The sequence below is a fragment of the Chlorocebus sabaeus genome, chromosome 11 (assembly GCF_047675955.1).
Source record: "Chlorocebus sabaeus isolate Y175 chromosome 11, mChlSab1.0.hap1, whole genome shotgun sequence".
Taxonomy (NCBI): domain Eukaryota; kingdom Metazoa; phylum Chordata; class Mammalia; order Primates; family Cercopithecidae; genus Chlorocebus; species Chlorocebus sabaeus.
In genome coordinates, this window is record NC_132914.1 from 10,150,686 (window position 1) to 10,166,673 (window position 15,988).

The 15,988-nt window shown below is 33.9% G+C and overlaps 1 protein-coding gene across 2 annotated transcripts in view; it reads left to right on the forward strand.

Annotated features, from left to right (window-relative positions):
* LOC103218871 (ovostatin) overlaps positions 1-15,988 on the forward strand; it is an 82,395-nt gene that overhangs the window by 52,576 nt on the left and 13,831 nt on the right. For both annotated transcript variants that reach the window (XM_007968150.3, XM_037995161.2), the window contains exons 12-23: positions 289-349; positions 1,093-1,238; positions 1,577-1,726; positions 2,434-2,604; positions 3,530-3,626; positions 7,379-7,475; positions 8,665-8,893; positions 10,449-10,575; positions 10,935-11,053; positions 11,569-11,620; positions 12,802-12,885; positions 15,807-15,983. In XM_007968150.3, coding sequence (XP_007966341.3) covers positions 289-349; positions 1,093-1,238; positions 1,577-1,726; positions 2,434-2,604; positions 3,530-3,626; positions 7,379-7,475; positions 8,665-8,893; positions 10,449-10,575; positions 10,935-11,053; positions 11,569-11,620; positions 12,802-12,885; positions 15,807-15,983 — 1,510 coding nt within the window. The remainder of the gene's footprint in view (positions 1-288; positions 350-1,092; positions 1,239-1,576; positions 1,727-2,433; positions 2,605-3,529; positions 3,627-7,378; positions 7,476-8,664; positions 8,894-10,448; positions 10,576-10,934; positions 11,054-11,568; positions 11,621-12,801; positions 12,886-15,806; positions 15,984-15,988) is intronic.

A 15,988-nucleotide genomic window follows, 5' to 3' on the forward strand; every position in this document is an offset into this window, starting at 1 on the left:
AATTCAGCATTTACAAATATGAATAAAAAGTTGTTTTATTGGTCTTCAAAAACGGTTTTGGAATGTGGAACATTAAATTGCTTTATAGCAAGTTTATCTGTGACTCCTAAATTCTCTTGAATATGGCTACTAGAGTCATATGCTTGTTTACTGGTAACCTGAGTTTACTAGCAAACATGTCAATAGTATTGCTCAGACAAGAAAAGGAGGTAAATCACATTCGTTTATAATTAAATGAAATTTCGTTTCTGTTCTCTAAACTTTATCATTGTATTTTCATTTTCCTAGGTGATTTCAAAAGGTGTAATCGTTCTTCATGGGCAACAGAAAATTGAGATCAATGAAAATGGTGAGGCCTCTCATTTTAGCATATAATTTAATACAAATAAAATGCTTTAACTGGGATATATTTTACATTTTTCTTTAAAAGTCACAGTCCTCGCATTTTAGGACTGTTTATTTACTGCCCCCCAAACTACCCTTGGGGACCATATAAAGACATGTAAATAGGCACAATGCCAAAAGAAAAATAATTACTTAATTAATAGTTAATTATATTAATTATATATAATTATATTAATTATATATTATATATTTATATAATTATGTAAACATTTATAAATATATATTTATATAATTATATATTAATTATATAATTATATATTTATTTTAAACATATATAATTATGTCAATTAGCTATTAATATATAGTTAATTATATTCCAAACTATATTGTTAATTATATTCCAAACACTACTATAATGCAAAAGGGTCATTGGTCCTTCCCTTTCTCTTTCAAGAAAGGCAGGTAAGTATTTTTACATTCAAACAAGAAGGGATTTTTTTAAAAGAAACAAAAGTAGACTGAAGTTTGAAAGGTAATAAGAAATGTTCAACTATTTCTTTCTTTTATAATTCATGGAATAGGCTGTGAACCCCCTCCTAGAAATGCTTTATAAATTAAATTTGGTGGGTCGGGGCAGTCTCTTTGGCAGTGGGTAGGATGACTAGAAATTCAGTGGAGGATTTCTGCAAGATGACAGTTAACTATCTCACCAAAGCACTTTTTCAGTTTAAAATTTTCTTTTCACAGGGAGGAAGGGCATATTTTCCATTTCTATAGACGTTAGCCCTGAGTTAGCGCCCTCAGTAGATATGCTTGTCTATAGCTTGCATCCTGGAGGAGAAATGGTCACTGACAGCACCCAGTTCCAAATTGAGAAATGCTTCAAACATCAGGTGGGTGACGAAAATTATTCTTTTTTAATTTTGGGGAAAAGCAAGGAGAACTTAAGAGAGTGTTGGGTTTAAACTCCCGATTTTTCATAGACTTGCAAAATGAAAAATAAAAGAAAGTTATGGAGAAGTTAGTATGTTGGATGATTGAAGAGTAGCAGGATTATAACATTCACTGTGGATGTTGTTCCTGTTTTTCTAAATTATGGATATTATTAGGTAGAGCACAGAAAGCCCTTTTAACTTATGTATGTTTTTAAAAAAGTGAAGAATAGTCTAAAAGATGATTCTTCTCATATGGCTTGCCTTCCTTTTGCCCTTTTGTTTATTTTCGTTTTCAGGTCAACTTAAATTTTTCTAAAGAAAAAAGTTTACCAGGATCCAATGTCAATCTTCAAGTCTCGGCTGCTTCAAACTCTCTTTGTGCTCTTTGGGCTGTAGACCAGAGTGTGCTGCTGCTAAGGAGTTACGGTCAGCTGTCAGCACAAAGTGTGAGTAATTAAAACCACCTTTGTTCACCACCAACGGTATAGTTTCATGTATTTACCTTTGGATAAAAACAGGTTACCTTAAATAAACTAGAGGAGAAAGAAATTGCCCAGAGTTCCAGGAATAAAAAATATTTGAGGTTAGAAATCATGTAAAATGATTCTACTCCAATTATACTAATTCTTTTACGGAAAAAGTGAGCAGCACTTTACAAAATAAGTAACAGTTGCTAAATGTCTACTATTTGACACTTGCTCTACTGAGCATTCCCATAATCTGTTATTTAATTTTATTCTCGTATTAATCAACCCTATAGAACTAATGCAGTATTCCCATTTTGATTAATGTCTAATCTTAGGCTCAGGGAGATTTAGTAAATTAACCAAGAACGTTCTCTAACAGTGTCCTTGAATGAGTCCTCAAAGAGTACTGAGCGGTGCCTTTATCTGGAATGCATTAAAATCCGTGTACTTTTTGTTAGTTTTAATGTGATTTAGCCAGCAATTATTTAACTGATTAAATAGTATTTCAAAGTTTTGACAGATCTAAGATCCTATACTTTCTCGATATGTGTGTATTTGGTATAGGTCTGATGATAGTTCTACATAGGATATTCATAGGATTATATAGGTTATTTATATACTGCTTGTGGGGAAAAATGAATTGTTTTCTATAAAAAAAATACCGTTTATTTTCTTCTACCATCTAGGTGTATAGTCAGCTATATTCCAGGGAACTACATGGCTATTATTTCAGAGGACTTAACTTAGAAGATGGCCTTAAAGTGCCATGTCTTAAAGATGAACATATCCTTTACAATGGAATTTATTATACACCTGCATGGGCTGACTTTGGAAAAGATGCCTATGACCTTGTGAAGGTAAGACAACTATGTCTTAAAACGGTGAATATATGTGACAATATGTAAATAAATAGAAATATTCATGGTGTGGGTTTTTAATCTCAGAATTCTTAGAGTACAAATTTACAATTAGTACTAATGTCTGAGAAACAATATCTCAAAGAATGTTATAATAGCAAAAAGACCTGATAAAGTTATTATTATATTATAGTTATAATTATATACGTTATATCATAAAGTTATAATGGTTATTTTATATAGTTATAATAAATTATTATGAAGTCAATATATTTTTTAAAGTTGTATTAATATAATTTCATTTAAAAATTATTATAAAGTTATAAGGTTATTATAATATGTTATAAGGTCAAGTTACAATAAGATTATTGTAACTTCATTATAAAACTATAATATTTTAAATAAATAATAATATTATAATATTAGAAAAAGAACTAATATGTGAGGGAATTATCAGCTTTCCTGACAAAATGTTATGCACATTATATACTGGTGTCTAATATAAATCCCCATTTTGCTCCTACATCTACCCACAAATTCAATTTCTACTATTTCAAAGTATTCTACTATAATTAAAGTGTATATAAGTGACATACTGTCCCTAGTTCAATAAAAATGCCAAATTCAAAGCAGTGAAAGTATAGTGGGGTAAGATATGAGATGTCTTTTTTTGTCCTCTCTTATTTAAAGGTTTTCATCAACAACTCTTGATTAGGAAAACAGAGCAAAAGCCATTAGAATTAGAGAAACTAAGGAACTCAAAGACATGAAATTTAGGAAATGTCAGTGAAGTATCTCTAAATATATGACAATTAGAGATGGAGAAATAAATAAGTGGAAATTGAAAATATACGTAGAACCAAAAACCAGTTCAAACTGCTAGTCTAGGCTGTTATGTGACCTAAAATTGATTTTATCTTAAAAGGCAATGGGATTAAAGATATTTAGCAACTCTCACCTCCGGAAACCAGTATTGTGCAAGGACTCTAACCATCCTGACTATACTGATTACGTATCCTTAGGTAAGTCACAGTATAATATGAAGGGCAGGTGGCAGGTTATAATCTCTTAATGCTTTTAAACTGATTGGGAAAAGAGGGGAGGTGATTATTTTCTTTTACTTTATCTTTTAATTCATTTAAGGTGTCTATCATATCGGATGTTAGAAATACAGTGAGAATAATGCAAGTAAATCTTTATACTCATGAAATTTACATTGAATTTGGGATGCAGACAATGTACAAATGGCTACATATTGTCATTTGTATATTTCTTGTGTTGCTATAAAGAAATTCTTGAGGCTGGGTAATTTATAAAGAAAATAGGGGCCAGATGCAGTGGCTCACGCCTGTAATCCCAGCACTTTGGGAGCTGAGGCAGGCAGATCACCTGCGGTCAGGAGTTTGAGATCACCCTGGCTAACATGGTGAAACCCCATTTCTACTAAAGATACAAAAAATTAGCCAGGAGTGGTGGTGTGCGCCTGTAATCCCAGCTACTTGGGAGGCTGAGGCAGGAGAATCGCTTGAACCCAGGAGGCAGAGGTTGCAGTGAGCTGAGATTGTGCCATTGCACTCCAGCTTGGGTAACAAAAGCAAAACTCCATTTCAAAAAAAAAGAAAGAAAGAAAGAATATAGGTTTAATTGGCTCATGGCTTTTTGCAGGCTGTACAGGGAACATGGTGCTGGCATCTGCTCATTTTCTGGGCAGGCGTCAGAAAATGTACAGTCACGGTGAAAGACAAGGAGGAGCAAATGTCTCCTGTGGCCAGTATGGGGGCAAGAAGAGGAGAGGTGTCCACACTTTTCAACAATCAGATCGCACAAGAAGCCACTCACCATTGCAAGAACAGCACCAAGCAATGCAGGATCTGCCCCCATGGCCCAAACACTTCCTGCCAGGCCCCACCTCCGACATTGGGGATACCATTTCAACATGAGATTTGAGGGGACAAATATTCAAACTATATCAATGGCATAATTTCAGATGGTAATAAGTGCTCTGATAGTTCATCTTTCCTGAATTGTTGCTACATCTAGGCATTTTACAAATGTCAATCCATGTATTCATCACAGTCTACAGATTAGAAGCTATTATCTGCAATTTGTCAATGAGAAAAATGAAGCTTAGGCAGGTTAAGTAACTCGTCCAGTGTAACAGATGCTAAATAACAGAGATGGGATTATAATCCAGACGTTCTGATCCCAAAGTCCATGTTTCTCTATTGTGAGTTACTATCTCTCAAAGAACTACTGTATGGAAAATAAAACAAGTTAAAGGAAAAGAGCAGAACATCAGGATGCTATTTTAAATAAGATAGTCAGAGAAAACCTCTATGAAGAAGTGACCTTCAATCAGAAACCTGATCAAAGACTTTGCAGAAAAGTCCAGTAGTACTTAAAAATAGGCAAAAAATATAAAGACATGATACCAAAAAGGGGAACCAAATAGATAAGAATGATATGGAGAAATATTTAACTTCACTAATAATCAGAAAAAATTTAAATGAACATCAACACATCTGCCAGTTAACACATCTGCCAATGGTGAAAAGAAAGAAAATTCAAATGGTAATTGTTATTCAAACAAGACAAATGAGAGCGCTGTATGTACTATTGGTGGGATTATAAAGTGGTACAGACATCGTGTGGGGTCTCGTAGTACTCAAATGAACAGGCATGCACCTTCAAACACAGCAATTAAACTTCTTGGCATAAACACCAAGGCCTGCAACTCAAGTCCATACGAGGAGATGCACGCTATGTAATATTTGGTGCATTGTTGGTTGTACTAGCATGGAATGGAGACAACCTAGGTGACCATAACTAAAGGGATGGATTAAGTAATATGTGGTAAATACAGACTATAGAATATCGGGAAGCACTAAGAAATAACATAAGTAAATTTTAAGAATGAATTTTGAAGTGGGAAAAGTAAGAAACATAGTAATATCTAAATTATACAATTATTTACATGAGTTTTAAATAAACATACTAAGCAAAATTACATATTGATGAAAAATGTGTACAGATCCAGGATATATACAAAATACATTAGAGTGCTAGAAAATGGAGGGAAGGGATGCTTCAGGAAGAGGGCAGCAAATAATATTTAAATATTTGTGTATTGTATGTATTATATATTTGTATATATAATATATTTGTATATATTATGTATTATATAAAATATATTTTATTGTATATTTTATATTTGTATATGTTATATATTTTATTATATAAAAATATTTTATATAATATATTTTAAATAAGTAATATATAATGTGTATTATACATTTGTTTATTGATAAATATAAAGATAGGTGAAAACTAGGAAAAATAAATCAACACAGATCATAGTCTGTATACAAGGTTATTCCTAAAACCAGCAAACAACTAATAGCTTTAGCTAGCACTGATTTGCAGTAGTCCTGAACAAATCCAATAGGCCAATATTAAGTGCTGAAACTATGCAGCCCAATTGTGATTGAGACCAGAAATACACCATTATACCTCTACACATGCATGGGTGCTGGAATTGTGGAATGGCTGCAGTCCCACAGCCAAAACTGGAAATAAAGAATCATAAAGCTGTTGCAATTTGAAGTTTACCCATGCAACCTTCTATTGAATAAGTTTTCACATTGAAGTCTTATAGACCTCTAAGCAATATTTATACTTTGAAAGACTATGAAAGATGGTACACAAACAGTAACCCAAGGAATTTACATAGGAGGCTAAACAGGAAACTGAATAATAAGAAAAATAATTTAAAACGAACATTGTGTTATTAAGATAGTCAGATGAAGTGGGAATTAGTGGTAGAGGTCAAAGAGAAAGTTTATTTTATTTTATTTTACTTATTTATTTATTTTTTTTTTTGAGACGGAGTCTTGCTCTGTTGCTCAGGCTGGAGTGCAGTGGTGCAATCTCGGCTCACTGCAAGCTCTGCTCCCGGGTTCATGGCATTCTCCTGCCTCAGCCTCGCCAGTAGCTGGGACTACAGGCACCCGCCACCACGCCCGGCTAATTTTTTGTATTTTTAGTAGAGATGGGGTTTCACTGTGTTAGCCAGATTGGTCTTGATCTCCTGACCTCGTGATCTGCCCGCCTCGGCCTCCCAAAGTGCTGGGATTACAGGCGTGAGCCATCATGCCCAGCCTATTTTTAATCTTTTAATTATTTTATAGGATAGTGTATTTTCATATTACTCATGTAATGTATTTTTAGGTACAATATAACAAAATATCACTGATAGATTATTTCAGGGATGAATAATTTATAATATCTTAATTTTTAATAAACATCTGTGAAATATTCATATATTATTCACCAAACATAAGACAAGCGTAAATAGACAAAGTTTTGTCGAAGTTTATTATGAAGATTGAATGAGTTTATATATGTAAAAGGCATTTTCGATCGTGACTAAGAAATAGCAGTAATTCAATAAATGATGGCTACTATTATTACTAAATCTTGTCCTCAAAACATAATGCTAAGAAGTTAAATCTGACGTTTTAGATATGAAATAACTAATTATTTTTTATGTTGCTTTGCCTTTCTTCAGATAAAATTTTACTTTTTTATTTTAAAGTTTTATTTTAGTTTTAATTGATAGATAACTGTATATATTTATGAGGTATACTGTGATGTTTCAATACATTTAAGTACTGTGAAATGATCACATCATTAGTTAGCATTTCCATTAGTTCAAATACTTATCATTTTTTTGTGGTGATAGCATTCTTATAGATATTTCTTTATATTCAATCAGAGGCTTATACAGGTTCGGACCTCAAGAGTAAATTTCATGGTGAAACTCTGAGAAAATCATTTCCTGAAACTTGGGTTTGGAATCTTATTACAACTGAGTAAGTATTTTTAATTGCGTTTTTCTTCATTTAATTTTTCTTTTTATTGAACGAAAAACAACATTCATATTTGCCAGCCTTACGGAAATAAACATGTCCCCAAGACTGAAAACTAAAAGTGTGTCAAAAACTCTGCAGAGCCTGTGATAGGATTCTAACTTCTCTTTTTTCTTCCTTTCACTTTCTCCTTTTATTTTTTCCTTATTTCTTTTTCTTACTCTATTACGTTTTATCACTTACTTTTTTTTATAAGAACTTGGATGTTATTGGAAGGAAACTTGTACGGGAGACTGTAAAGCACACTGAAATTTTTGTTGTATGACATGATGAACATAATACTCAACAAATACATATGGAGGTAAGGGAGAAAGGAGAAAGAGGAGAAAAGAAAATGTAAAAGAGGAAGAAAAAAGGAAATAATAAAGGGGAGGAAGAAGAGGAGGAAAGGAGGTTGGAAAAAAATAAATTTCTAAGTAGGTACCATAAAAATTTCAAGTATAAGGCTAATGTGCACACTTTAAACTTAAAAGCCGTATTATGGCTCATGTTTTATACTTATCAGTAAAGTTGGATAAATGTGATAGCAACGACTCATAAGTAAACTAAAGTTAAACAAATTGCCAATTTAGATATTCTGAGTAAATTAAATGAGTCATTAATTCATGTCTCCTGCTCACTCAAACATTTCCAAATATTTTGGTGTTAAAGACCACTCATAGTGTCTACTGATAACGAAAGACAGAAATGCACGGAGATGAAAGTATCTTTCTCGGTGTTTTATAAGAAAGTAAAAGATTAATGCCCATGTCAAGTATTTTAATGGTTCATAATTGTTCAGGGTTTATAAGAAAATATGTAGTATCACAAAATTTGAAATAGAATTAAAAGATGAGATCTCACAATTAAGAAACAGTAGAGTCAAAGATGACTCAAAGGTAAGGAAAGTTAATGCACTGGACACAAAAGCTTAATGTTAAGCTTCTTTACACATAAGGTATGATATGGAGCAAAACAGAGGAAGAATGGGATAAAAAAAAAAGAGAGAGAGACTTTGCCTATTGTAGTTTAGCAGACCATTGAACCATCAAAGGAGGAAATGTAGAGCTCCAAGGAAGTGGAATGATCCAATTATACATGTGTTACACCGTGACAGCTTCTCTCTGAATCTGTATACTATCTCTTTTATTAGCTCCTCAGGTGCAGCCAACCTTAGGCTTACTGTTCCAGATACAATTACACAATGGAAGGCCAGTGGATTCTGCATGAATGACAAAGCTGGATTTGGCCTCTCTCCAACTGTCTCCATGACAGCTTTTCAGCCCTTCTTTGTGGATCTCACTTTGCCCTATTCAGTGGTTCGAGGAGAAGCATTCACTCTGAAGGCCAATGTCTTCAACTATCTGAAGAGCTGTATTCAGGTACCAGCTCTTCTTAGTAAAATAGCAAGTTCTTCCCTATGTAAATTATCTTCAAATATTAGTTGCCTGATGATCAGAACTTGGTAAGAACTTGTCTTTCCTTCCTAAGTTTTTAAAAAACATTAACAAGCTCTACCAACCGCTCAATGTGTGATTTAGATGTCTAAATTATTATATCTAGGTGACTGGCTGAACATAAAAGAACTTAAGCTCTATGGTGTATGCTACTTTTTATTATTGTGTGTGAGGGGAGGGTGGGTGGAAATGATTGAAGAGATCCCTAGAACTTTTGATTCTTCAACATGTTCAATAATTTTATGTGTAAGACCCTTTTGAAGCCAAAGGACTTGTGAATAATTACACTATTATCAAATTAGATTTTAAGTTTGTTTACCTTTGGGATACATGAGGATATGCAAAATACACGACAGCTTAGGGGTTTCATAGGCTCTTGAGAACTGACCAATAGCTATGGAAAAAAACCCCAGCAATTTCACAATAGATAAAACACACACACCATTTCTATGTGGGTTTATATCTTGGTTTTTACACTGTCTAGTTCTGTTGCTTTGAACAAGGTACTGATCTCCATCAGCCTCAGTGTATGTGGTGTAAAATGCTGTTAGTAATACATATTTGGCTGCATCCTTATGAGAATTGAATGAGATAATATAAACCACAAGCCTTACACAATACACTGCAAATAATAGGCATTCACATTTGTTTCCCATCTCTTTAACTTTTACCAAAATAACAAACTTCAACTAGATCTATAATAATAATGTGGCCTTTGTTTTTTGCATTAGCTCATCTCTTTCAATGGTTTGCAATATGGTATGATCCCCAAACCCAACCTTTTGTTGACATCCAATTATTTGGTGAACACCATTAGAGAATAGTGACAAAATGACATGTCCAAAGTGCCAGGTAACAAACCTAATCAACAGATTTTACTTTAAGTGATACTGTTTACTTAAAAAAAAAAAATCAAGCAGGTCGAACTATTCAGTTTGTTAGGAAGCTATTTTTTAGGAAAAAATAGAAGTACATTTTTTTCATATTCAGGAAAGTGTGTTTTTGCTTCCTTGTTAGTAAAGTTTTTATTTGTGAGCCTGAGTTGCGATGCAGTCTTCTAGTTGCTTTGTATCTGCTATTTGCCATAGCACACATGGCTGTGAACTGTAGACGACAATGTCCTCAGTTTACAGAAAAGAAAAAGAAAATAGGCTCCCAAGAGCTTATGATAACTTGGTCAACCCAAATTGGCCAAAACATCTGCTTATTCCGCTGCAGTTCTGTGAAGTAATGCGTTATTATATAAGACCTAAATACTGGTTTTTCAGAGTAATTAGTCACTAAGTGCCAAAGGTCAAATTATAACTCTGTTGTAAGACTTTGAAGGTCTCATGGTTTGGAAACCATTCTTTCCACAGCAGAAAATATGAAAGGTGGGGAACTTCCTTTCTAACTTCTCAGACTTGTGTGACTATGCGATGTTTATGTATGGAAAAGATTAAATACTTTTTCTCTCTCTTTCCTTATCGGGCCCTCACAGGTTAATACTGTACTGAAAGCATCTAGTGTTTACCAAGCCAGACTTCTCTCAACTGAACATGAAAATATTTGTATATGTGGCAATGAGAAAAAATCCTTTACTTGGCTGGTTACCCCCCAAACACTGGGTAAGATTTACAGTTATTATGTTTTTACATCCCTTTGTAAATCCCCCTAAGAGCTCATGTTAGACTCTGTCTATGATAGACAATTTGCCCATTACTTACCACCACCGCTTATCCATTCTTCCATTCCTTATGATGGTATTCTCTTTCACAACCCAAGACCAGTATGCCTGAGGACAGGGGTGGGGAGTTGGAATCAAGTCTTGACTTCAAGAGTGTTTATTTTCCAGGTCATATTTTATTCTCTCCCCTGTCAAATTTCAATTATTTTAACCATTTACCTCAACATAGAGTTCAAAATGATTTCTGCCTCCTTATATCTTCATTCAAATAACTGCCATTTACATTTTATGCCACTTAAGGTACAGTCAACCTCACTGTCACTGCTGAAACCCTGCAAAATAGTGGCTGCGGGAATGGGTCATCTACAGCTCCAGACATTGGCTGGAGGGATACACTGATCAAACCCTTGCTGGTAGAGGTATGACTTCAAAGTAAAACTTTTGGGTCTTGAGGAAAACAATTTGTCTGTATTTCAAAGATTTATCTCCATTAAGAAGCATAAAGTATAGCTTTCGGAACCCAGAAAGAGGAGTGAACCACTTATCCAGAGATAAAACACAGTATTTCAATCAAATATTTGGAAAAGAAGGCCAGAGATACACCTTTCATCCACTTATGCAAAGAATATTTAAAGTCAACTGTATAATAGTCTTGAAATAGAGGGAGAGAATTTTGGAGCTTGAAGGATCTTTATGAAAATCCTTGATTTTCATTTTTGGTAACACAGCTTATTGTATAGCATGCAAAATCAAATGGTTCATTTCTGCATTATCTTGGGCTTAATAATTCATAGATGCACTATCTGGAATAAATTCTGAAGGTGATTTGTTCTATTTAGGCATTATTATTAATTTGTGAATATGCTGAATATTCAGAATATTGTTGATTATGAAATTAATCATGACTACTTTCTTTTCTTCTTCCAACAATTAGCCTGAAGGTATTGAAAAGGAGATGACACAGGGCTCACTTATTTGTACAAATGGCAAGTAGATATCTTTACATGTTTTTGCTGACATGGCAATATTGAATGAAACTTTTATTTGTCTTTGTTTTAGAATGAAGGGTTTTATTATTTATCTTCTCAGAACATGGCTGCTGGGAAAGATTAAATTACGTTCAAGTAATAAAACTTAATAATTTCACAAGCCAAAGCAAATTTTAAACTTTTAGTTCTTCCTTGTTGACTGTTCCCTAGTTCAGAAATTCAAGTATCCGTGACTTTAACCCTTATCTCTACCATTTAATTTCTACCCATCCAAGCCTTAATTTTGTCATTAAAAACAGTAACTATGACTCTAAAAGTTCTGTCAAAAGCACCCAACCAGAGAAGAATTTTCTCTACCTAATGTATGTCATTTATTTTATCCTCTCACCTCTGAACCAAATTCTGACAAGTCTTTTTTTCTGATTACCACATCTTCTGAAGTCCATTACCTATTTGGGGCTTTGTCTCACATCTATTGCTTAAAAATATTTGTTTCCAACACTGCAACAATTAATTGCCCTATAAATAGTACCAGACTGCAACTGGATTTCTTTCTATTATCTAATTTATTTTGCTTTTGCCACCATTTATTTGTTTGTTTGAATGTTAGCAATATTAGAGGCCCCTGGAGTTAATAGTAGCCAGAGATCTCATTTTATATTCCAATATTTTGTCACCTTAAGGAGCATACACAGGTAGTGGAGTATTTTAATACCAGTATGAAAATTATGTTCAACCCAATTCAAAAAGCGTGGGTTCAGATTCCGTGTTTTATCACTTACAATTAGGTGATGTTCCAAATTTATTTTCTTTTGGCCTAAGCATACTCTTCTATACCAAGGCAGGAAAAACATCTAGTCTATTCATCCTATAAGTTGTTTTGTGAAAATCCAATTAAATCATAGGTGCAAAAGTAAATTGGAATGTACTCGCCAAAGTTAAGGTTTCATTATATGTTAAATTGTAACTGATTGTGAAGAGTTTATGTGAATATGATTAGTTATAATTATAGGAATCTCTTTGACCTTTTTTCTGATTATTTTAGAGTTGAGAATAGTCAATAAGTAGACATTAAGTGATTTAACAATCAAGGAGATAACTTATATTCAAAGTCGAAATCATGATTTTTAAAATGAATGAGAGATCTGAATTAATAATTTCACTTTACTGTTTCCTAGGATCCACAGTATCTGAACCAGTAGTGCTAACTTTACCAGATAATCTTGTAAAAGATTCACCTAGAGCTTATTGGTCTGTCCTTGGTAAGTCTGCAAAGCACTATAATACATAGGCTTGGAAAGAAGAGAAAAATTATACCTATTTCTGCCATGGTTCTGTTTTGTCATCTGTTTTAGACTGCATTTCTAGCCTAACAATTTTATAATTGAGGTTGGTATATATGACTAAGTTGGTATATATGACACACTCACTTTCCTTTCTTAAAGGCCATTCGATCTGACACATAAAAATTTACTCCCATCATTAGCATTTCTGGCTCATGTCTCATTTAAGGCTACCTCAGTAAGGAAAAACTTTATGTTTTCTCACAAACCAGTGATTTTTAGAGTACAGTGTGCTGAACTGGTTAACATGCATATTTCACTTCTTTTGCCCTGAAATTACAACACTCAGGTAGGAGCAAACAGCATTCCACACAAAGGCAGTGGTCCCTGTGGGACAATGACCAAAGCTGGGCAAAGCATCCTACTCGTAACTTACAGGCCCTGTAAACCTAGAACCCCAGTAACGCGCCAACAACTGGAAAAACTTGAGGGTAATAAGAACAACTGTAAGACGTGTTTAGATATAGAAACATAAAATGTATGCCAAAATTAAATAGACTGTATTCCTGTCATTGTTCCCATGTTAAAAAGGGCAAATTGCTCTCTTGCTCATTCCAGATTTCAAAGATAGTTACCTCCATGATTTATTTCTATCTTTTCAAAAAACAATTCTGGACTGTTTAGCCCCTACCTTCTAGTCATCACCTATATACAGCCCAGATTAAAGACTTAAGAGGGACATCTAAAGAATACTGTACAGTGGAAGGAATTCTGCACTCTATGTGGCATTATGGTTATATCTTGCATTGTTGCAGTAGAAGTATAGACCAGAAAAATACTAACAGGGAGGGGAAGAACACTCATCTTATACCCAGAACATCTTCCAGTATCAAAACCAAAGAAGACCTGCACTTACTTGAGCTTTTGGCTTTGAGCAAATAAGTCTCATTACCAAAATGATATCCAACAAATACAAGTCACAGACGCTACACCATTATATCCAGCACCATCATTCTAAACCCTTCTTATTTTTAGGCTCTCTTAATAGCAAATGGCTCAGTTTCCATCTATTTAGTGAGCCGTTGAATTCAATTAGCTAGTTAGTATTTTGTTGAGGATTTTTGGGGTTTATATGCATCAGGGATCTTGGTCTGTAGTTTTCTTTTCTTGTAATGTCCTTGTCTGGCTTTGGTATCTGGCTAGACTTGTAAAATGAATTTGGAAGTATTACTTCCACTTCGATTTCTTGGAAGAGTCTGGTAAGAACTGATGTTAGTTCTTTAAATATTTGGGAGAATTCATCAGGGAAGCCATCCAGTCTGGGACTTTTATTTGATGGGAGACCTGTGATATTGATTAAATCTCCTTACTCACTATTAGTCTTCTCAGACTGTTTATTTATGATTCGGTCTTAGCAGGTTATGTGTGTGCATGAATGTATTTACTTCTAGATTATCAGTTTACTGGCATATAATGCTTCATAGTAGTTTTGTATGATCCTTTGTATCCCTGTGGTATAAGTTCTAATATCTCATCCTTCATTTATGGTCCTGTTTATTTGAGTCTTCACTCTTTTTATCTTAGGTAATGGTTTGTCGATTTCATTTATGTTTTCAACCAGCTAGTTTCATTGATTGTTTTTCTAGTCTCTACTTCATTTATTCCTGTTCTAATCTTTGTTATTCCCTTTCTTTTGCTACCTTTGGGCTTAGTTTGTTCTTTTTCTAGTTCCTTAAAGTGTAACATTAGATTATTTATTTGAGATCTTTCTTCTTTTCCGATATAGCAGTTTATCAATATACATTTACCTCTCCAAACTGCTTCTGCTGTATCCCATAAGATTTAGTATGTTGTGTTTCCATTTTCTTTTGTCTCAACGTATTTTTTTTATTTCCCTTTTGATTTCTTCCTTGACCCAGTGGGTATTCAGGCATGTGTTCAATTTCTACATATTTGTGAATTTTTGTCCTGTTATTTATTTCTAGTTTCATACCCTTGTGATTCAAAAAGATACCTGATATGATTTCAGTCTTTGGACTGTAGAAGTTCTTTACAGTGGCAAAGCATAGTGGATAAGAGAACTGACTTTCCCAGAAGGCTGCCTTGGGTTTGAATCCCATTTTCACCACTTGCTGTATCACTTTGGGAAAATTGCTGAACCTCTCTGTGTCTCATTTCTTCATCCCTTACATAAAGATAATAGTATTACTTATTTCATAGGATTGTTATAAACATTAAATGAGTTAAGATGCTTAGACATCTCGAGACATGTAGTAAATGCTACACAACTATTAGGTATTGGTAGAAAGTGTGTAGGGAAGTGTCCAAGTCCAGGCCCTCTGAAGCATTGTTTTGTGTGCTGAATTCCTGACTCCGCTGTGTCTTTTCTGGATGATGCTGGGAAAATTTTCAGCCTCTCTGTGCCTCAATTTCATTAGAAATGAAAAAAATCATACCCATTTGTGTTATTATTATAAGCATTGAATGAATTAGCGTGAGCAGAGTGTTCAGAACAGCATCTGATAAATGGCAAGCATTTTACAAAGGTTTATTTTGGGCCCAAATCCTGTTGTTTTTGAAATGATGATTGACCTGGAGTTTTCTACTTCACCCCGGGAGCTCTCCAGAAATTTTGATTCCCACAAACTTTTGGGTTCTTCTGCTCTTGGCTGTGCTGCTTTGGATAACATATCTCCACCATGGTTCTGAAAACAAGGCCCTGAGTTGTCTTGCTAATTCTATAGTGTGGGTCCAACAAATAGAAGAGAAAATAAGATCCAGATAATAGTTAAAATAATTATTTCCGGTATCTATGACATAGAGATGTTGAATACAAACTAATATTCTTCATCTTACCAATTTTTACAAAGTCCTTCATGTTGACTTGATTGATTTTTCAGGAGACATTCTCGGTTCTGCCATGCAAAACTTACAGAATCTTCTTCACCTGCCTTTTGGTTGTGGAGAGCAGAATATGGCCCTATTCACTCCCAATATTTACATCTTGGACTATCTGAGTCAGACTCAACAACTGACTGAAGAGATCAAATCCAAGATTATTGGATACCTGACCACAGGTAAA